General features: G+C 35.2%; 2 protein-coding genes across 2 annotated transcripts in view; one reads left to right on the top strand and one right to left on the bottom strand.

Annotated features, from left to right (window-relative positions):
• Positions 1–9: 9 nt before the first annotated feature.
• On the bottom strand, positions 10–15,285 carry odf2a (outer dense fiber of sperm tails 2a). Its single transcript, XM_073824383.1, has 19 exons — positions 14,901–15,285; positions 13,998–14,117; positions 13,736–13,840; positions 12,708–12,881; positions 11,444–11,631; positions 10,577–10,715; positions 10,356–10,487; positions 10,180–10,254; positions 10,015–10,086; positions 9,808–9,924; positions 9,073–9,258; positions 7,453–7,562; positions 7,204–7,339; positions 6,949–7,059; positions 5,973–6,236; positions 4,171–4,271; positions 3,237–3,399; positions 3,018–3,143; positions 10–1,153 (listed from the first exon to the last, which is right to left on the bottom strand). The coding sequence occupies exons 1-19, from the start codon at positions 14,901–14,903 to the stop codon at positions 980–982; spliced, it is 2,496 nt and encodes an 831-aa protein (XP_073680484.1). The 5' UTR covers positions 14,904–15,285; the 3' UTR covers positions 10–979.
• Positions 15,286–17,100: 1,815 nt separating this feature from the next.
• fam219aa (family with sequence similarity 219 member Aa) overlaps positions 17,101–23,779 on the top strand; it is a 26,862-nt gene continuing 20,183 nt past the window's right edge. The window contains exon 1 of the mRNA XM_073825130.1: positions 17,101–17,288. Coding sequence (XP_073681231.1) covers positions 17,229–17,288 — 60 coding nt within the window. The 5' untranslated portion in view covers positions 17,101–17,228. The remainder of the gene's footprint in view (positions 17,289–23,779) is intronic.

A 23,779-nucleotide genomic window follows, 5' to 3' on the forward strand; every position in this document is an offset into this window, starting at 1 on the left:
ACACACATTTTGACATTGAGAAATTCTTTGCACACTGAAGCACATAGCAGTTTTTGAAATACTTTAATACACTTAAGTACATATTAAACACTTCATATGTATACAAAATACTCTTACCAAATAAAAAATACATGTACTATTGCATTTCATTATAAGCAACAGTGAAGGATAACTATTTGGATATTTCACATGACGTGTAATGAGATAAATAAAAGACAAAAAAGTGCAAGTATGACTTTAAACATATTACAGTAATGTAAATGTATAGCACCAATAGACATTTTATTACTGGGATTCTATGCTCTCAGCCTACTGAGGACAACAATGTAACATCAGTCATGAGTAAAAAGACGTTTTTTGCATTGTTATAATATAGAAATATTCACATAATGGCCCTGCTGTAATCAAAAACAACTTTGGCTGAAAAATAAAATAAAAAATCCTGAGTTTGTTGTCATTTTGTGTCTTAAACCAACTCAAATACTACACAAATTCAAATTTAAGCAGGATTTTATGGATGTAAGGGATGAATTATGATTACAAACTCTTACTGTGTTGCATACAACCATCATCACACTGTATACTACTATGTATACTAAAGATAAAAAGCAAACTGTATGTTTCAAATGCTTAAAGAATACAGTAAGTGTAGTAAAACCTTCATTACTGCCATGTAAATTAAAGAAAAGTTTTGCAAGAAGATATTAGCTTGAAGTCTCTTTATTGCATAATGGCCACCTTAAGACAAAAATGTGTCTTATACGATCACAAATCTCTTACTAGGATGGATGTGTAATACTAAAAAAAGATATTCTCTGTACTTACCAGTAACAAGTACAATGACTGTGTCAAATAAATAATCCTTCAAGAGTAAAGTACAAAGCACAGCAAAGTCAAGAGGTCATCAGTGGTGACAGCAAGTAGACTAATACATGTCAGTCCATGTAAAGGAGGTTTTAATAAACACCTGATGGAGTTTTCAGATTGGTGACGGTGTGCGAAATGAGGATCCAGTGAGACCAGCATCTCCGAACACATTGACGTAAGAAGATTTTAGGAACTGGACATAGTTCTGGAGGCTGCGGTTTGTGCTGTCGGACTGCTCCAGTCTGTCCTTGACATCTTGTAAACGACTCTGATACCTCCGTTCAGCCTGAAAGAAAGTTTATTGATGGTTTGATTAGATATTTATGACCCTCGACTACAAAACCAGTCATAAGTAGGACGGCTATATTTGTGGTGATAGGCAAAAATACATTGTATGGGTCAAAATTATCGATTTGCCAAAAATCTTTAAGATATTAAAGTGCCCCTATTATGCCTTTTCAAATATGATATTTCATGTAGTGTGTCATGTAGCTGTATGTGAACATAAACTATCTGCAAAGTTGTGACGCCGACAGTGCACTATAAATAAAGTTTTTGTCTATCAAAAAAAAGAGTCGGCTCACATTCGCCTAAACGAGTCGTCAGCAATTCGAATCTTTTTTCTGTAACGGCCACACGTCACGAGCTACACATTTGCGTAATGTCCGCCCACATTCAATTTCGCGAACAACTTGCCCGCCCACAAACAGCAGGCCTACCATTTTCACGTGGATTACATCATGTCAAGAAGACGCCCTGCGCTGTGACAGCCTGTGAGAGTGAATTTGTTTTATATGCCCTTCCGAAAGATGAAACTATCAGTGGTTAACATTAATTTTTTCAACACCTCAGCAGTCCAATGCCAATCTTGTGTTGTGTTCGCGTCATTTTACTGATGACTGCTTTTCTAATCTTGGGGAGTAACGTTACAACGCGAGATTCACCAAACGCTTGGTTTTAAAAAATGGATCAGTGCCCAGTTTATTTGGACCGGCTTGCTCCTCTGAACTCCTACCTGTAAGTATGATTAATAATTGTATTTTCTAGCGATCGTTCAAAATACGTCTTTGTGTACGTTGGTGTGTAACAACCCAGCACATGTCTTGGTAACCGGCTAACTTGCGTTTCTGTAGTTCTGTTGTTTAGCTGTGAGTGCAATGTAGTCTAAAAAGTCTTGTGATTGATGCAGCTTGACTGTCTGTCTGCCTTATTAGTTAAGTAATGATAATGATAAACGATGGCTTAACGCAGTGTTATGGGTTGTACGTTACAGTGTTGAAGTTCACAACGTAGAGGTGTGCCCGGTTCGCTTACAAAAGCAAATTGCAAACACTTTCCACAGTTATAATATGACACCCACTGAGAAACGTCCTGCTCCAGTCGTGCTTGCAAAACAGTTTCTTGTCGATGTGCCACTTCAACCGTTTCATCGTCAGACTCCGGCTCGAATTGATAGGGTAAAATCGAGGCTATCTTTTCTATGCATTAACAGGTCTCCGCAGCTGTCATTCAGTTATGCCAATGGGCGTTTCGTTTTGCGCTGAAGCGGTAGACCAATCCAAAAGGACTGCACCATCTGACCAATCACAGCGGTGAGGGCTCACTGAAAGGAGGGGTTTAGAGAGACTGATTCTTCGAACTGCTTCAAACGAGTCGTTTACGAATCATTTAGAAACGGGGTAAAAATAAATCTAATTTTGGAGAAAACTAAAGTGTTTTTTGAACTTGCATACATGTAAACCTGTTTTAAGAGACTATTACAACAATATTAACTACCTTTAAAATGGCATAATAGGGGCACTTTAAGTAAAGATCATGTTCCATGAAGATGTTTTGTACATTTCCTACCGTAAATATATCAAAACCTAATTTTCGATTAGTAATATGCATTGCTAAGAACTTCATTTGGACAACTTTGAAGGCGAATTTCTTAATATTTATAAGTATATTTCTAAATGGTTGTATCTCAGCCAAATATTGTCTTTTCCTAAAAACCATACACCAATGGAACGCTTATATATCAGCTTTCAGATGATGTATAAATCTCAATTAAAAAAAAAAAAAAAAAAAAAAAAAGTGACCTGTATAACCGGTTTTGTGGCCCAGGGTCACATTTAATAGAAATTCACATGTGGATAAATTTCACTGACCTCCTCTTTGGCTCGTCGTATCTGGTTGAGCTCAGTTGTTGATCTGCTTAGTTGAGTCTCTAGGTCGACAATTTTGGACTGCGTAACACGCTCTTTAGAGGCTGCACGCTCCCTGGTCTGGGTAACCTATCAATCAACATCTTTGAGCATCAAGAGCTTTGCAAGATAAAAATATAGATTACGGAATCCATGAGTTTATAAGGAAGTAGTAGGTCAGACCTGTCGGCGAGCATCGTCCAGGGCCTCCTCCAGCTGTCGAGTCAGAATACCGCACTCCCGAGACTTTTCTTCCAGACGCACCTGGTTGCTATGAATTGTTTCTTCACGTTTTGAAATGACCTGGATGAGGTCTCGGTTTTGGGAGTTAGCCTCCTCTAGCTTCCTGTTGACAACAGAGGATAGATCATGTTAAAATTAAACCCTGAAAATTATTTACTCACCTTCATAAGTGATTCCAAACATGTACGATTATTGTAAACAATGCATGTAATATTTATTGCCTTGACTTAATAAATTTTGCTCTGGTTCAAAGGTTTAGTTCTCCAAAAAATGAACATTTTTCATGTCGTTCCAAACCTGTAAGGCATTCGTTCACCTTTGGTACACAAATTAAGATATTTTTGATGAAATCCGAGAGCTTTTTGAACCTGCATTCAAGACCCAACAGGTAGTAAAAACATCATTAAAATAGTCCATCAGTGGGTCAGTAGCATTATAAAATTATGGATGAACCACTCATGACACATGGACTACTTTAAAGACGTCCAAACTACCTTTCTGGGCCTTGAAGTGTCAGTTGTATTGCTGTCTAAGCAGGGTCAGAAACTTTTAGATTTCATCAAAAATATCTGAATTTTTGTTCTGAAGATGAACAAAGGTCTTATGGGTTTGGAACGGCATGAGGGCGAGTAATTAAAGACAGAATTTCAATTTTTGGGTAAACTAACCATGAACAAAACAAAAACAAAAACAAAAAAATTTAAATTATCTTTTTATGTTCAATGTAAAAAAAATAATTCATACAGTTTTGGAACGACATGAGTAAATATTGACAGAATTTTCATTTTTTAGGTAAACTATCCCTTTAAGAGATTAAATACATTAAAAAGAAGAACAGACAATTTATAAGGGATAAAAGGACAAAGTGACAAACCGTTCAAGACCCTCTACTTTGTGCTGAAGCTGCTTGTTTTCTTCCTGCAGCAACATGTTCTTGTGTCTCAACATTTCTGCCAGACTTCCCTGTTGCTCTGCCTAAACACAATCCACCAGAACAAATAAAATTCTATCAATAAATACATAATGTATGTACTAATGGAGATCAGTAAAAATACAAAATGTGTAAAATACAACAAAAATCTATAATTATAGGAGAAGTTCACTTCATTGAGTTTAAACTTCCAAAATGCAGTTTAAATGCAGTTTCAAAGGTCTCTAAATGATCCCAGTTGAGGAAAAACAATTCTAGCAAAACAATTGGTTATTTTCTTAAAAAAAAAAAAAAGACAATTTATGTACCTTTGTTTAACCTCACATGCTTGTCTTGTCTAGTTCTGTGTGTACTTTGTATGTTTTGGTTCAAGAAAGTTATGTCGACAACCTTTAAAAATCAAATTTAATTTTTTTTTTGTAAAGGATGTTTAAACACTGGGTCAGTACTTCTGCAGTGATGTACGCCGATTTTGAAGTTGGAGGAGAAAATGGGAGATGGGAGTTTTTTGACATACCTTGAACTATCTTGAGCACACGCAGAGCTAGACAAGACGAGCATTTGAGGTTAAAAAGTATATAAATTGTCAAAAAAAATTTTTTTCAATCTTTTCACTTCGTCCTCAGCTGGGATTGTTTAAAGCCATTTGAAGCTGCATTTTGGAAATTCAAACTCATGGGCACCATAGAAGTACACTATATAGATAGAAATCACGAAATGTTTTCCTGAAAAACCATCATTTCTTTACAACTGAAGAAAGAAAGACATGAACATTACAGTGAGTAAAGTATGTGTAATTTTTTTGTTCTGGAAGTGAACTTCTCTAACTTAAATGGGCCATATTACACTTTTTTAAAATATTATTTTACCCCACTTATGTTAGTCAAGGTTTCTTGCAACAGAAATGTCATAATTTAGATTTACACAATTATTTTCTTGTTTAACACTTACACTTAGAACCAAACAGGCTCTTGCTAATGTAGCTTCAATACTTCTGTATGTAAATTTTACAGTCTCTGTTAGGAATGGCTAACCTATTTGCATATGAAATAAGACACAACGGTCCTGCCAAGTTGCTGAATACTGAATAGCCATTGATATGGTAAATATAGGCAGTCACATGTTCACAGCAGTGTTGTTAACACTTTTGTAAGACAACTTTGTCCATCCAGTTTTTCTTCATGACAGTGTTTTTTTTAACATTAAAGGGATAGTTCATCCAAAAATGAAAATTCTGTCATTAATTACTCACCCTCATTTTGTTTCAAACCTGTAAGACATTCGTTCATCTTCAGAACACAAATCAAAATATTTTTTATGAAATCCAAAAGCTTTCTGACCCTCCATAGACAGCAACGCAAGTGACATGTTCAAGGCCTAGAAAGGTAGTAAGGACATTGTTAAAATAGTTCTTTGAGAATACTTTTTGAGCGCTAAGAAAACAAAAATAGCGGCTTTATTCAATAATTTCAAAGACTGACACAGAAAAGAAGAAATTGTTGAATAAAGTCGCTTACAGTTGAACCACTGATCGACTGTTTTAATGATGTCATTATCACCTTTCTGGGCCTTGAATATGGTTGGTCTGTTGCTGTCTATGCAGAGTCAAAAGCTCTCGGATTTAATAAAAAAAAAGGTTTTGGAATGACATGAGGGTGAGTAATTAATGACAGAATTTTCATTTTTGGGTGAACTATCCCTTTAAAAGCAAACCGATTTCAAAGGCTTACAGCGAATAAACACACCTTGATGCGTAGCTCTGCAATGGAGGTGCCAAGCTCTGCGTTTCTTCTCTCTTGTAAGCGCTCTTTCTCATGAGCTTCCTGCAACTGGAGTTCAGTATGTCTCAGAGCTTCAGGAAGTGGCTCTAGCTCCGCCAAACGGCCTTGAAGCTGCTTCCTGACCTTCTGGATCTCCTGGTCTAACTCGTCTCTTACAGCCTGGGCTTCGCTTTCAGCCATCTGCAGACGTGCAGAGTACTCATCTGCTTCAGCACGGGTCTTCTGAACCTATGAATGTGAAGAAACAGAGCTTAAAGAGAGTTTAAAGATGGACACAAAAAAAGTCCACAAAACTTTCACAATATTACTGTATTTTTAATAAAAATAAGAAACTTCTTTGAAAAACATTTAAAAATCTTAAATGAGAAGTTCACTTCCAGAATAAAAATGTACAGATAATTTACTCGCCCTCTTGTTATAAAAGATGTTCACGTCTTTCTTTCTTCAGTCGTAAAAAACTGACAATTTATATTTTTTTTAACCTCAAATGCTTGTCTTGTCTAGCTCTGCATGTACTTTGTATTTTAGTTCAAGACAGTTAGGGTACATACAGAGCCAGACAAGAGGAGCATTTGAGGTTAAAAAAAATATAAATTGTAATAAAAAAAAAAAAAAAAAACTGATCGTTTCGCTGGATAAGACCCTTTAGAGCCCTTTGAAGCTGCCTTTAAACTCCATTTTGGAAGTTCAAACTTAGGGGCACCATAGAAGTCCACTATATGGAGAGAAATCCTGAAATGTTTTACTCAAAAAACATAATTTCTCTACGGCTGAAGAAAGACAGACATGAACATATTTGATGATAGATGGGTAAGTACATTATCCGTAAATTTTTGTTGTGAACTTCTCTAATAATTCCAAAGTTTTGTCCAGACAAATAGTATCTGAAATTCATAATGTTAATCAATGAATAAGTTAGAGTAAGTCAAGATGATCACACCTGGGCTTTATAGCTGTCCACCAAGCTCTCATACTGTTTCACTGAAACTTTGACCTGCTGGACCTCAGATTGGGACAACGATAGCTTCTCTTCCAAGGTAGATAAAGTGGCCTGCATAAAGACGACAAATCAGCATTTGTATTTATTTTTCATATTTATTATAAAGGCATAAGGATCGCTGAGGGTTTAAGGTAAAACGAGACACAAATGAGCACAAATTGGAGATTTGGATAGTACGGCTCCAAACAGACAAACCTTAAGGCTCTGGTTCTCCAGACGTGCAGTAGTGCTCTCTGTATTGAGCTCATGAAGGCGATCTAAAAGGCCGTCTCTCTCTGTACGGGCTTTCTCCTCTTGTCCATGCAACTGTTCTGTAAGGTCTGTAATGCGGCTAAAAGAGCACACAAGAATGGTTTGGATGGCTTTCTGGGAGGCTCTCTAGGTTTACATGTATTCAGAATTATGATTTGGATTATCATACTAAAGACACAAATCAGTACTGACCTGTTCAACAATGTGATCTCTATCTCTAGCTGTCCTTTATCCTTCATCTCTTTTGCATGGCGACTGCTCCAGTTCTCTGCAGCTGACACTGCATTTGCCAACTGTGCTTCCTGTAAAGAACATAATTGATATTTTTATATCATATACTGGCATAGTAAAATGACACAAAATCTACACAATCTACAAAATTGGGGTCTGAGATTTTTTTTTTGCTCACAAAGGCTGCATTTATTTGATAAAAAACTATATTATTGTGAAATATTATTACATATTAAAATATGTGTTTTCTATTTTAATATATTTTAATATATAATTAATTTCTGTCATGTCAAAGCTGAATTTTCAGCATTATTACTCCAGTCTTCACTGTCAAATGATCCTTCAAAACTCATTCTATTATCCTGATCTGCTGCTCAAGAAACATTTCACATTAATGTTAAAAAGTTGTGCTGGTTAATAATTTTTTCAGAATTTGTTGATTATAATGTTCTAATAACTTCTAATAAACATCTATACCGTCACTTTTGATCAATTTTGACTAATTTCTTTAAAACATTCTTACTGTCCTCAAACTTTTGAACATTTTTGTACAGTCACAAATGACCCAGAAATTATATAATGCAAATTGTTGTGCATTTTTTTTAACAGCATCCTACTGTTTGAAACACCGATCATAGCAAACTGTTATTTTAAGAACCTGTGTAAGCAGTACACATTATAGGAGAAGTTCATTTCCAGAATGAAAATTTCCTGATAATTAATTTAATTTTCCTGATAATTTACCGCCTTGTCATTCAAAAAAATCTTTCTTTCTTCAGTCGGAAAGAAATTAAGATTTTTGAGAAAAACATTCCAGTGGACTTATAGTGGACTTCAATGGTGGTCAATGGGTTGAAGGTCCAAATGGCAGTTTCAGTGCAGCTTCAAAGGGCTCTACATGATCCCAGCCAAGGAATAAGGGTCTTATCTAGCGAAATGATCTGTCATTTTCTAAGAAAAATGCACATTTCTATACTTTTTAACCACAAATGCTCATGCACTAGCTTGACCTCACACATTACATAATCACGCATGCATGACGTAGACGGAAGTACTGACCCTGTGTTTACAAAGAACATGCAAAGAAAGTCGAACAGCCTTTACAAAAAAAGGTAAAACAACAAAGTCGGACGATTTTGAAGTTGGAGGAGAAAATGAGATTGAGAAAATTAGTTTTTCGCCCAACCTTTTTTAACTTACCATGTGTCACTTTTTCAATGTGATTACACAATGCGTGTATCGCAGAGCTAGTGCATCGTGAGCATTTGTAGTTAAAAAGTATACGAATGTTTCTTTTTTTGAGAAAATGGCCGATCGTTTTACTAGATAAGACCCTTATTCCTGGGCTGGGATCGTGTAGAACCCTTTGAAGCTGCACTGAAACTGCAATTTGGACCTTCAACCCGTTGGCCACCATTGAAGTCCACTATATGGAGAACACTCCTGGAATGTTTTCCTCAGAAAACTTAATTTCTTTGCAACTGAAGAAAGAAAGACATCTTGGATGACATGGGGGTGAGTAAATTATCAGGACATTTTAATTCTGGAAGTGAACTTCTCATTTAAGCTTATTCAACTCACTATTTCCACGAGCTGGGCACTGAGCTGTCCCACAGTGTCTTCACTGCGCTGTGCCCGCTGTTTCTGTGCTCGTGTGGCTTTTTTTAGGGCCTCCTTATCAATCTCCGCCTGCTGCCTGAGGTCTCGCAACTGATTCTGCAAGTGTTCTAACTCCCCCTGCTGCTGGCTGATGGATCGATCTAGATTCTGAACCAAATGGACAAAATGTCATTCATTTCATATACCATCTGTGACCATGGACCACAAAACCAGTCTTATGTAGCAAAGGTATATTTGTAGCAATAGCCAAAAATACATTGTATAGATCAAAATGATCGATTTTCTTTTATGCCAAAATCATTAGGATATTAAGTAAAGATCATGTTCCATGAAGACATTTTGTAAAATTTCTAATGTAAATATATCAAAACTTGATTTCTTATTAGTAATATGCACTGCTAAGAACTTGGTGATTTTCTCAATATTTAGATTTTCTTTGCACCCTCCAGGTTTTCAAATAGTTGCGTCTTGGCCAAGTATCCTATCCTAACAAAGCATACATCAATGGACTGTTCATTTATTTATGTTTCATACGATATATATAAATCTTTTAACTGGTTTTGTGATCCTAGGTCACATTTGTGCTTTCGTCATTATATTAAGTTATTTAGTTATCAACTAGACATTCTGTAATATAAACACTATAAAATAAGACAGCGGCACATGCAGCTTAAAAACCAATGCGGTATGGATTACCCTGATCTGAACATTGAGACGGTTATTTTCTGCTTCTTTATTGCGTAGTTGACCCTGGAGATGTGCTCGAGTGGACTCCAAGACTTTGGACAGTTCACTGGTGGTCTTTGCACTCTCCTGTTACAATGAGAATTCATAAGCGCTCACAAATAATTGACAGTGTCATGGCTAAAAAAAAAAAAAAACAAGCCTAAAAATACAGTTTACCTTTTCACCTTCTAACAATGAAGTGAGCTGGTTAATTTCTCTCTCTTTGTCTTGAAGCTTTACAAGAATATGCTGGAAGACAGAAAGGAGTTCACGGTTTAAAAACAAAATAAAAGAAAAACACCTGTTTACAGTTTAACATGCTTTACACAAAATAACACAAACCGAATTTTCTGCTTCCACATCGGAAAGTTTCTTTAGCAGCACATCTTTCTGCTCTAAGAGTCTTAGCGACTCCATCTGTTATAAAACAAAGTAGTAAAGAAAAGCTTAATAACCGTTTTAAATACAATAAAATGCAAATGTTTAATAATATTCTTTGAATCTGCGCAGAGCAGTACCTCTCGACTATGCTGTTCTCTCAGAAGATGTCTAAGGGCTCTGTTAGTGCTTTCAAAAGTTTCCAGCTTCGACAGCAAGAGCTCTTTCTGTCGGGCCAGGACTGTTGAATCTGATCCCGACATCTTTTTTTCCTGGAGAGAGGTACAGTAGAAAAAACATTGTTAACGCATAACTGTTTCTGACAGTTTCAAAAATGTTTGAAAAGTTATATCTTGCTCACACTCGTGCTCCTGGACATATGGCTAACCGTGTCGCGGAGGGCCGACACCTGCTTGGCAGCTGCATTGCTGTCCATCTCTGCTTCCAGCAGCTTCCTGAGTAGGACATCTTTGTCTGGCTGCACACTGTCCCTCTCTAATCTAGACAAGAAAAAATGGTTCAAATTAAATTTGAAATGTTATATGTAATAACAAAATGTTAAATTGTTAAAGGAACACTCCACTTTTTTTGGAAATAGGCTAATTCTCCAACTCCCCCCCGAGTTGATTTTTACCCTTTTGAAATACATTCAGCCGTTCTCCTGTTCTGGCGGTATCACTTTTAGCATAGGTTAGCATAGATCATTGAATCCTATTAGACCAATAGCATCACATTCAAAAATGACCAATGAGTTTCTGTATTTGCCCTATTTAAAACTGGACTCTTCTGCAGTTATATCGTGTACTAAGACCGGCGGAAAATGTAAAGATGCGATTTTCTAGGCCTAACTGCGCCTGCTTCAGCCATGTTACGGCAGCAAACTTCCTTGACTATTACGCCGGAATGGGAGTGTAGTTCCTAATCTTATCGGCCTAGAAAATCGCAACTTTACATTTTCCGCCGGTCTTAGTACACGATATAACTGCAGAAGAGTCAAGTTTTAAATAGGACAAATACCAAAACTCGTTGGTCATTTTTTAACGCGATGCTACTGGTCTAATAGGATTCAATGATCTATGCTAAGCTATGCTAAAAGTGATATCGCCAGAACAGGAGAACGGCTGAATGGATTTAAAAACGGTAAAACTCAACTTATTAACTCGGGGGGAGTTGGAGAATTAGCCTATTTCCAAAAAAGTGGAGTGTTCCTTTAACAATTTCATCATACCTCCCAAAGTCGCTCCCCTCCAGCATCTTTTCCATGGACTCCCGTAAGCGGGAGTTCTCCTGCTCCGTGGCCTCCAGCTCCCGGGCGACCTCTGCAAGCTCCTCCTCCTGCTCAGCGATGACACGCTGTGATGCGCTCAACCTCTCCGACTGACGCTCTAGCAGCTGCTCCTTCTTACGAAGCTCAACCTGCAAATGTAATCACACACTTTGGTTTCACATGTGTACCACATTAACTCTATTATAACACACTATTCAATTTACAATTGTTTTTAAATATACACTGCTGTTCAAAAGTTTGGGATCAGTAAGATTTTTAATGTTTTTTTTAAAGAAGTCTCTTATGCTCATCAGAGTTTCATTTATTTATTTAAAATATAATTTATTTGATGCAAAGCAGAATTTTCATCAGCCATTACTCCAGTCTTCAGTGTGACATGATCCTTCAGAATTCATACTGATATGGCGATTTACTATCAATGTTAGAAACAGTTGTGCTGCTTAATATTTTTTTGGAACCTGTGATACTTTTTTAATATAAAAAGGTAAAAAGAACAGCATTTATCATAATAGTAATCTTTTCTAACAATATAAGTCTTTACTATCACTTTTTGTCAATTTACCAGGATAAGCTGAACAAAAATATTAATTTCTTTCAAACTAAGAAAGAAACAGAAATTTGTAATTATTGAAATAATTATTTATTAAATTTGGAGTAAGCAAGATGTTAAGGAATTAAAAAGGAATTTTAATGAATAAGAAATTAACACTTTTTTTCAGCAAGGATGCATTTAATTTGATCAAACATGACAGTAATGATTTCCACAAAAATATTAGGCAGCACAACTGGTTTTAACATTGATAATAATAATAATAATTGTATCTTGGGCACTCAATCATCATATTACAATGATTTCTGAGGGATCATGTGACACTGAAGACTTAAGTAATGACTGCTGAAAATTCAGCTTTGACATGACAGGAATAAATCACATTTTATAATATATTAAAATAGAAAACATTTATTTTAAGTTGTAATAATATTTCACACTATTACTGTATTTTTGAACAAGTTAATGCAGCCTTGTCTGTTTGAGAGATTAAAACATTTTACAGACCCCAAACTGCTCATAGTGTATACATGTAAATATGTGTATAAATAGTTTGCTTCTAATTGCTGAATCAATATTTCCTGGGATGTCATTCTCTATTTTCGCTGAAAGAATGACAACATTTCTCGAATTTTCCAATCTCTTATTTCTCACCTCATTTTTCAGAGAGCTGACCTCTGTCATCAGGCTGTCGATCTTCCTCTCGTATTGATTGATGCGCCCATGCAGTGCCTCTTCTTCATCAGCGGAGAGATCTTCTATTCGGAGAGGAGACTGGGAGTGTTCGGGTTCCTGTGGAGGTGTTATCTCCAGATGATGAGATGGTCCCTTAAATATACATAAACATCATACATCAAACATCATAGACTTACAGCATACACTACCAGTCAAAAGTTTCTGAACAGTAAGAATTTGAATGTTTTTTGAAGAAGTCTCTTTTGCTCAAGCCTGCATTTATTTGATCTAAAGTACAGCAAAAACAGTACAATTTCGAAGTATTTTTACTATTTACAATAACTGTTTTCTATTTGAATGTATTTTAAAATCTAATTTATTCCTGTGATTTCAAAGCTGAATTTTTAGTATTACCCCAGTCACATGATCCTTCAGAAATCATTCTAATATTCTGATTTGCTGCCCAAAAAAATCATTTATTATTATGATGTTGAAAACAGCAGAGTAGATTTTTTTCAGGTTTCTTTGATGAATAGAAAGTCTGTAACATTATAAATGTCTTTATCATCATCAGCATGTCTTTTGATCAATTTAAAGCATCCTTGCTAAATAAAAGTATTAATTTCTATCATTTATTTCCCTAAAAGTGTGTAATGTTACAAAAGCTTTTTATTTTACATAAATGCTTTGGATCTTTCTTTTCATGAAAGAATCCTGAAAAGAGTACTCAACTGTTAAATATTGACAATAATAATAAAAGTGGTTCTTAAACAGCAAATCAGAATGCTCATATTAGTTCATATTAGAATGATTTCTGAAGGATCATGTGACACTAAAGACTGGATAAATGATGCTGAAAATGTAACTTTGATCACAGAACATACTTACAATTTAAAATATATTCAAATAGAAAGCAGTAAAAATATTTCACAATATTAATATTATAATATTTTTTACATGTATTGAGCACAAGCGTAATGTGAATTCATCTGTAACATTTGACTGACCTCCCACTTAAATGAGGTCTCTCGTGTTGAGACCTTGCCAGGTGGGATCCACGGGACCCTCGACTTCACCTTAGCTGTGGGATGCAAGCTACTTTTTGTTTTAACCTGAAACATAAAAGACAGACACAGTTTTATGTATCTTTGAAGCATTTCTCAGCAGCACTGAAAGAACTTAAGCTGCACACACCTGTTTCTTTATTCTTGTGTAATTGTAAATATATATTCAAGGGTATTTTTGACAGAACACAAGCTGATATTATACCTGGGCTGTCTTGGTAAGGCTGCATTTTGTGCTCTTCTTCACATGCACGTGCACAGGTGTGGTCTCGTTCACGTGCACGTGCAGAGGTGGAGAAGAGGAGCTCGTTCTTGTTGATTTTCTCTGCATAAAAAAAAAAATATCAACATATATCAACGTTTTTCTAAAATGTAAAATGTTTAAACAACTACTAGAACTTAATGTACGTCATGTTAGCTACCTATTTAACATGTAATGCATTGTCATAATTATTAATACGCATGATCTACATTGATATTGGTAGGCTGCATGCCATATTTGTGCTTTTAGAAGCAATAAGTTTGATGATCCAACAATTAAAAAAAAAAATGCATAATATATAAATAAAAAAGGGTATAAAATATAGACATACACAATAGATAGATAGATAGCTACACACTAAATACTCAAGTAAAGTACCAGTCTTTGTTTATGGATCAGAGAACACATGTCTGAAGGATCATTTTACTGGTCACACATCTTCAGGTCATGTTTCAGAGGACAGTACTCAAGACTATCAGAAGTAAACTGAGACCACCACAACAGACCCTCTTACAATCATGACTGACATCTTGGTTAATGTTAGGGTGACAGCAAATTCTCTATATGCAAGTACCTTTATGTACACAACCATTACATCACCAATGGATTCAGAAGTCAATGAAAGCCAAATAGGACACTGAGCTTTAAGCTAACAGGCAATTCATCAGCTAAGGAAGTAGAAACTAGCTTTTACGTTACAAAAACACAAAGACAGCGAAATAGAAATGAAACAAACATCATAAGACAGAGAAGATGCACATGAAGCAGAAGTATACTTGTAAGATGTCTACAACACAAAGTCGTTAAAACATAACGCGAAATGTATTTATTTGCAAACCATCTTACCATGCGAAATTACAAACATTCAAACGTCGATACGGGTAAAATGTACATATAAACAGTTGCAAGCTACTTCTGTTTTCTTGTCATCCCAGAGACTCGAACCCCATTTCTTCCGGTGGGTAATCAGTCTTTCATCTGATTGGCTGATTCAAATGGTTTCGTCGCAAGTGCGTGATCGTGATTGGAGGATGTCGCCTGACCTTGGTCAACGTTATGTAGTACGCCGTCTATAGCAACGGTGTCCCTAGAAACCAAGCCTAACAAAGGCCAAAGCCGCGGTTGCTGTCAAGGATACTAATGAAGCGTAGTAACTTTTTGTTTAACGACATTCTGGTGATAATCTTTTTGTTCCGACTAGAAACTATAAACAAGTTGTGGAAATGCAATCTATTATTTTGTCTCAGAGTCTGTTAATAAACCGACGCTGGTGAGCCCACAAATGGCATGTGAAAACGTGAAGACGCTAAAAACACTGAAGAGTTAACGTTAGCTTTCAAAATAAAAGTTGAATGATTCAAATTCCTATCTAGGAATGAATATTTAAAAATGTAATCTGGTTTTGTTTAAACCAATGAATTTAAAAATAAAAGTACACTAGCAGTCAAAAGTCTCTTCTGAGCAAAAACAGTAACATTTTGAAATATTTTTACTATTTAAGGTGAGACACTGCAGGTGAATAGGGTAAAAAAAAACCTAATAGTTATCAGCTTACACACTTGATTGATTACATTGAAAATTGTCTTACAAGTTTTCTCAAATCTTAGGTTTAAATATGCAAATGAGGCATTATATAATGAAATATGCACTAATTTCTAGTAAAAACTCTGGGTGAAGTCAATTTCAAAATTCTTGTTTATTTTTTTTTTTGGACATATTAGAGTCAAATGTTTTTACAGAGGGAATTTTGGGTATCTCATTTTGTCACTCCATAATTCAGAATTAATATTGATTTATAAAATCAAGCAAATTATATATGAACAAATCCCTCTGTAAAAACCTCCAGGAGATGTGGAGCTTTATGGCTCAGTGTAGAAGAAAAAACTAATTTTGAGAAAACGGCTTTTAAATATATGGATTGTAATTTAAATCTATTGACACAGACAGATACAATTATTAAGTTATTAAATATTTTCTCTCCACTAGTCTGAAAGTGTCTCCCCTTTCTATCTGAATTTATTTTACAATGCAATTTATTCCTGTGATTTCAAAGCTGATTTTTTTGGCTGATCTTTGGATCTTTCTATTCATCAAAGAATCCTGAAAAAATGTATTTGACTCTTTTAAATATTGATAATAATAATAAGAAGAATAAATGTTTCATGAACAGCAAATCAGCACATAAGAATGATTTTTGAAGGATCATGTCACACTGAAGACTGGAGTAATGATGCTAAAAATTTAGCTGTGATCACTAGAATAAATTACATTTTAAAATACATTTAAATAGAAAACAGTATTTTAAATAGTAATAATATTAAACAGTGTAATGTTTTTGCAGTACTTTGGATCAAGTAAATGCAGGCTTGGTGAGAAGAAAAGACTAAAATAACATGAAAAATCTATACTATAATATTGACTATAATGTTTCCCACAATATAAATAATGATAAATAAATAATTTCACATCTTTGGCATTAACAAAGAAACCATCAAGGTTTGCTGCAGACCGCTGAAGAGACTTGACTGAATTCTTAGGTTGTTTCAAAATAAAAGCCATTCCAAGGCGTAATTTGAGCACTAAGTAAATCCTGCCTAAAATGCCACAAGATGGCGTTAGCGACACGTATTTAGTTTTTTCTTTGACACTTGTCTTTCAAAGTTTCATAAAAGCTGACACATGCACAAAGTGTTGTTGTTAAGACAAACTAGAGCAACAACAATGTTGTCACTTGCCATTTTTAGCAGATAAAAAAAAAAAACCACATAATTTATTTATACAAATAATAATAAACGAAAAAATAATGTAGCACTTGTCGAAGTATTACATTATTACGATACCAGCGTCTGGACGATTGTCATATTTCATTTGCTAATAATCTGTAAAGCTACCTTCTGTGAAATCTGTTGTTTTGTCTGCACTGTCTAATCGAACTTCCATGCTCATTAATTATTCATCTCTCGTCAGGATGGGAGGGGTTCCAGACCCGGAAGTCCGATGTTGCTGTTGAGTCACCCCTGACTGGTAACAGCCAGATAGCGGAAAACAACTAGAGATGATGCTGGAGAGCTCGGCATCTTTGAACCGTTCTAGAGAGTGAATAAATGCGCTTTTCAACTGGGATATCACCGTAAGCATTTGTGCTTCACTTTACAGGACTGACGTTGTATCAAAATGATGGAGGAAATTGACAGATTTCAAGTGCCACCAGTAAACCCAGAGATGAAGCTGCTGGTAAGTGTCACTGTCACTACATGGAGAATAACACTGTGTACCATTACAGGTCGTGGGAAACGACACGGTGTGATTGTGTATTACCTACCTGACCGACACGCTGGCATGTTATTTAGATAAAACGGGATATATCCAACTATGTTGATACTATGCCAGTTGTTATGGTACTGACATTTACTCAGTCGCGTTTATATGTTCATAAACCTGCTTTATGTGACAAAATAAAAGCTCTCACAAGTTATATATGTGATGATATTTTTGACCGAGAGAAATGGCTGTTTGTTATTGCGAATCGGAGCTTTTCAATGAATCAGTCTGCGCTGGTTGTTCACGAATCGGATTGAATCAGTTTGACTCTACAATTATTGGGTGCTTATTTGTTCAAATGAATCGCCCAGAACCAAATGCGTCAGCTCTTACTTATGCTTTTTGAGTGATTATGTGAAGTTACTTTACAAAACCAAAAATGTAAACAAATTAACTCCACTGGAATGTTTATTTTAAAATGTCATGATACGTCTGACAACGCAACCTAGTCTATAAAAGTTTTGATCGATTTAAGCTTAAATTGAATTAGAATTAGAGTTTGTACATTAAATTCGAATAAAAATATTATAATAATTACAATTATTTGTTAAATAACAAAAACACAGTGCTGTAACAAACAACACACAACTAAAGTACTTACCCATGCAGTCAGACAGTAATAGAATGTCCTGAATGTCTTTATTTGCTGAGCTTGTCTAAACACATTGATTTCTAGTGAAGTATGTTTTCATTCAGTTAGTAGGCCTGCATTATCTGGGTGCACTTCAGAATAAGCTGGATTGGTGAGATATGGCCTGGAGTGAAATTGTCATTGCTTTTTCATTGGCGCCCCACTATTCCCAAGGTGCCAAAGACCCAGCTGTTACCCTATACAACAAACTGTGCTTTGTCATGCTAATTCGCTCTTCTGTGGGTAGAAAAGGACACACACCCACTTCAATATGGCTCCTGTTTTTCAGAGAGGAATACTTTTTACTTTTACATATTTACTAGTTATTGGCTTTCTAATTTGTAACCCTAGACCACAGAACTAAGCTAAAGTAGCTCAGGTATATTTGTAGCAATAGACAAAAAAACATTGTATGGGTCAAAATGATCGATTTTTCTTTCATGCCAAAAACAATTAGGATATTAAGTAAAGATCATGTTCCATGAAGATATTTGGTAAATTTCTTATAAATATATCAAAACTTTTTTGATTAGTAATATGCATTGCTAAGAACTTCATTTGGAAAATTTAAAGACAATTTTCTCAATATTTCGATTTTTTTGCCCCCTCAGATTGTAGATTTTCTCTGCCAAATATTGGCAATTAAAAAAACTGACCCTTATGACTGGTTTTGTGGTCCAGGGTCACATTTGTTGTACACATACATAGATAAAGACAACAGTCTATTAGTTCACATAGAAGTAGGGGGAAAAAAAAAAGACTAATTTTAATTTCAGAATGCCTTGTTGTGGATAAAAGGAGGGCAGTGATAATAGTAAGCTGCCCAGTGCCAGAGTCGCTTTGCGGTGACTGTAATTTTGCCAAGTAGGCCATTTTCCAGGATCAGCATCTTTTGTTGATTCTAGATTAGAACAAACATTTCTGTAGAACAAGCATTGTCCTGACACAAACCCTATCCATAAAGTACCCATTAAATGATTAGTTCACTTCCTGATAATTTACTTACCCTCATGTCATCCAAGATGTTCATGTCTTTCTTTCTTCAGTCGAAAAGAAATAAAGGTTTTTGAGGAAAACATTCCAGGTCCATATAGTGGACTTCAATGGGGATCAACGGGTTGAAGATCCAAATTGCGGTTTCAATGCAGCTTCAAAGGGCTCTACACAATCCCAGTCAAGGAATAATGGTCTTATCTAGTGAAACGATTGGTCAGTTTCTATCAAAAATACAAATTTAAACATTTTTTAACCACAAATGCTCATCTTGCACTAGCTCGACCTCACGCATTACATAAAGTACCAAGTGAACGTGCAAAGAAAGTCAAACACCCTTTACAAAAAAAAGATGATTTTGGACAATTGGAAGTTGGAGGAGAAAATAACATGAAGCTTTTTGTCCTACTCTACCTTTTTGAACTGAAGTACACAGATGAAGTGAGTAAAGTAGAGTTGGCCGATATAGCAAAAAATGAAAAACTTGTTTTTTCAGTAGGTTTGACTGATCCCTGATTTTTAACTAGTCAACTTGAAAATGTACCTACAACATGATTTAAGTATTAACCCTCTAGTTAAAGAAAATTATATTCCAAGTGCATTACACATAAAGTTGTCAACATGATGTAAATGTTAAACAAATCACTCATTAAATATCTTTGCAGAAAAGAAGCATGAATTACAACTACATCTTGTACAGACTTGTCTTATACATATTATATGTTACGAAATATGAGAAAATGCTTAAAAAAAAATCTGAAAAGTCAAGGTAATTCAAAATGACTGAAGGTATAACTCCAGTAGACAATTACACTAATTAAAAAAATAAAGATTCCTTATTGGCATCAATGGTTCTATGAAGAACCTTAAATATCCACGGAACCTTTCCAATGCAGAAAAGGTTCTTTAGATTTTTAAAATGTCCTTCAAAATGGTTCTTTTTCACTGAAAGGTTCTTTGGGAAACCAAAAAAGGTTCTTCTTTGGCATCACTGAAAAAAACCCTTATTGTTAAGGTATTATTGTAAGTAATGTAATATTTCTATTCAAAATTGCGTTTCCTCGATTTCTAAAAAATAAAATTGTGGCAAACATTAAATTAGAATTAATCAATAAAATCTGAAAAATCGCCCAGCCCTATTGTGAAGATGCGCATAGCAGAGCTAGTGCAAGATGCACATGTGTGGTTAAAAAGTAAAATTTTATTTTATTTATTTATTTTTTTTTGAAAATGATCGATCATTTCGCTAGATAAGACTCTTATTCCTCGGCTGGGGTCGAGTAGAGCCCTTTGAAAATTTGATTTGGATCTTTCACCAGTTGGGCACCATTGAAGTCCACTATATGGAGAAAAATCCTGGCATGTTTTCTTCAAAAAACGTATTTCTTTTCGACTAAAAAGAAAAACACAAACATCCTGGATGACATGGGGGTGAGTAAACCACTATTAATTGATAGTCACCTTATGGATCATGCTTTGCTGTGATAGGTCCAAAGTGCATCTTGTCATATAATCCCACCAATCCTGTTTATCGCCTCAGCTGTGTCAGCATTTGCTCATTTTCATCTTCTTCATCAACCAACATCATCAAAATACGATAATGACATGAGATCAGGAAGTGCATAAAGATCTTTTTGACATGATGACATTAATCTATATTTAATCCATCATTTTTTCCTGATGTTGACCTTCTTGAGGACAAACATAGTCATTGAGAAAGATTTTACATGAGACCTGCATGTGTACAGTGTTTCAATGGATTTGTCATAGTAATATTGTTTTTTTGATGTGTTTCTGTAGATGTGTGAGACTTGCACTAGTCTAGATCAATGCAGACTCGCTTTGTGTTTAAGTTCCTATGGATTTCTGATCACTTTAATCTTGTAGATAAGATTTAAACAATGAGACGAGAGATTAGGGTTGCATCAGACTGGGTTCTGTCGTGCTCTGAGGCTTGGTAGATCTTGCATAAATTTCACGGGCAGTTGTACATGTAGCTGGTGGAATATGCATGACTTTGATGTTGTTCTTTGTGGTGTTGCTCTGAGATTTGTGTAGCCTGTGTAGTCTAACAAAGGCTGTCTGGAAGGCTTACTCAACAGTCTTTTGTAGACCACAAAGCACAAAGACAAATAGCATTTTTAAATTTGTGTTGACGTGAAGCATTACCTCCCTGCTTTGAAGGTGTGCCCTGATGCTCGAAAAGATGAAAATTGTATTGTGGGCGAGCAACAGCTGGAGATAAAGATGAATGGCAATGTACTTCATGCCCAGCATATGATTAGATGCTTCAGGAGCTTGATGGTATCCTGCTGGGCTATTACCCACAATCCCCCGCTGGTCTCTTTAGCTGGTGCTGAGCTTAAAGGGTTTGTGAGAGCCCTGCCAGGCCTGCAGCTGGCACTATGCCACGACTGAGCCAGTGGGCAAAAAGGTTTCCTTCAACAACAAGACTGCTTTATGTCTATAAAACACATATAAATGATGACGTGTTATATAAAATATTATAAATATGATAAATATTATATATATAAATAATTAAGTATTAATACATTTTTATATAATATTTAATATATATAATTATTGATTATTAATATAAGAATCATGTATTAATACATATGAATACATGTAAACAAACATTAATAATGACTTATGTCTTATTAAATTTTATAAAGATAAATATATATATATATATATATATATATATATATATATATATATATATATATATATATATATATATATGATTATGTTATGTGTGTCATATTAAATATTATACATCTAAAGAATTAAGTATTATAGATATTTATGTTAATATTATATAATAAATATTAGGGGTGTAACGATACACCAAAGGCACGATTCGGTTCGGTTCACGGTTTTGGAGCCACGGTTCGGTTCGGTTCGGTTTCTGTTTGCTGTGGGGTTAGGGTTGATGTCATCTTAACAGCAATGCTAAGGAACAATAGATTCACTTAATAACAAGAACAACTAAACTTTTTCTTTATTAACTTTGCCAACCCATTTTAGTACAGTCAGGATACCTGAGTATGTTAGTGAAAATTAGACATTCACTTGTCCGAGTTAAAAATTTACTTATCCGGGGTAAAAAAAAATGCCTTTTTTGCTGTAAATGAATCCATTCTGAAGCTATAGTCTCATCACTACTCTATAAGGTCTTACTTTAATCTGAATATTTGTGATATTTGCCTTAAATTGATTTCTAGGACACTTTTTAACTTTATTTTCCTAACCTTACTAACTGTATGTGTCATCATTCACATCAAATTCTTATATTTTATCAATACATCAAATTAGAATAATTAGACTCTGTATGGTTGCACAAATTAAATCAGTATCAACAAACTCCATCTTTCCACTGCACAGGAAAAACCAGACCTGCAATGAAATTGACATTTAACTGTATTTACTTAGACTGTTTAATGAAGATAAGAGGTTCCAAAAAATGCATTTACACAGTAAAATTGCAAATACATAAATAATGTAATAAGATTAATGTTATACTTTTTTTAAACATAAATCAAAAATATTGGAAAAATGCAATACCTTCAAATATAAAATCGAACCACCAATAGGTGGCAGTAGTCACTGTCTTAATGAGCGAGTCACGGATTCAACCATAGATGGAATCAACCAGGCGTGCGTTTCCCGTACAACGACATAACTCGCTGGTTAACCTCCATAGTACGATGCATCGTTGTGGAAACGAACTAGCTAGTCACGAGTGTTTCCCGAACACGGTCGCATCTCCGTCGTTTGAACCACGTTAGTTCAACAACTTAGGGCCGTTGTTAATGACGTCACCGAGTAATAACTTCTGCTATTTAACTGATTAGGGTCTCTCAAAAATGCAGCTTTATTGAACATGGCACCTAATGACTAATTTACTATTTTTGTTCCCTGTCATTTCGCTTTATTTGATGTTTGATTGATCGGGTGTTCCCTCTTACATCATACTCCGGGGTTCCCTCAGGCATTTGTGCACATGCGCACTATTCATAAACAACGCTTATAAAGGACGCACAAAAATACATAGAGTAAAACGCATTTATTTTTAGATAAAATTGAGGATATAGATTGTACTGCGTGTTAGCTTGCAAACTGTGACCAAGAACATAATTTATTAAGCCCACATGTGTTACTAAGAAGCAACGATGCTTCTAACCACAGGTCGAGAGCTGTAGTTCCAACAATGTAAGTTTGTGACGCTGTTTGCGAATGTTCGTTTGAACTATGGTGTTGGGAAACACCCAATTGTTGAACTATGTTGGTAACGACGGAACTTGCGACCATAGTTGGCTAACGATGCTTTTGGGAAACGCACCCCAGTTCATTCACTGACTCCATTCATTAAAAAAATGCTAAATCATTCAGTACTGAAATACTGCTGTGTTGCTCGGAGATTCACGGAGGTTCTGCTGTTGCTTAGAACTATTTTCGTTTGCAAAAATGGTTAATGATGTGTCTAAAATGTAAGTCAGTTAATATTAACTACTAGTTTATTGAACTATGTTTGTTCATGCTTGTTTCTTTGTGTATGCTTTTGAGCCTATTAGTGTTGATTTTCTGTGAGTCAGATAGCCTGCACGAGCTTGATACTGTCCGTTTTCAGTTATCTGAAGTAATAAAATCAGAATTATGCTCACCAAAGTTTCGTTGTTGCGCTAGTTATTGTTTGTAATTGATGTTTTAATCAGGTTACTTGTCCGGTCGGGCAAGTAAAATCCCCTTTCACAAAATCCACTTGTCCCGGACAAGC

The sequence above is a fragment of the Garra rufa genome, chromosome 19 (assembly GCF_049309525.1).
Source record: "Garra rufa chromosome 19, GarRuf1.0, whole genome shotgun sequence".
Taxonomy (NCBI): domain Eukaryota; kingdom Metazoa; phylum Chordata; class Actinopteri; order Cypriniformes; family Cyprinidae; genus Garra; species Garra rufa.

Coding starts and splice junctions, on each gene's coding strand:
- odf2a (XM_073824383.1), bottom strand. Junction 3,144..3,236: donor TGGACGATGCTCGCCGACAG/GTCTGACCTACT, acceptor GTTGATTGATAG/GTTACCCAGACCAGGGAGCG. Junction 1,154..3,017: donor TACGACGAGCCAAAGAGGAG/GTCAGTGAAATT, acceptor ACTTTCTTTCAG/GCTGAACGGAGGTATCAGAG.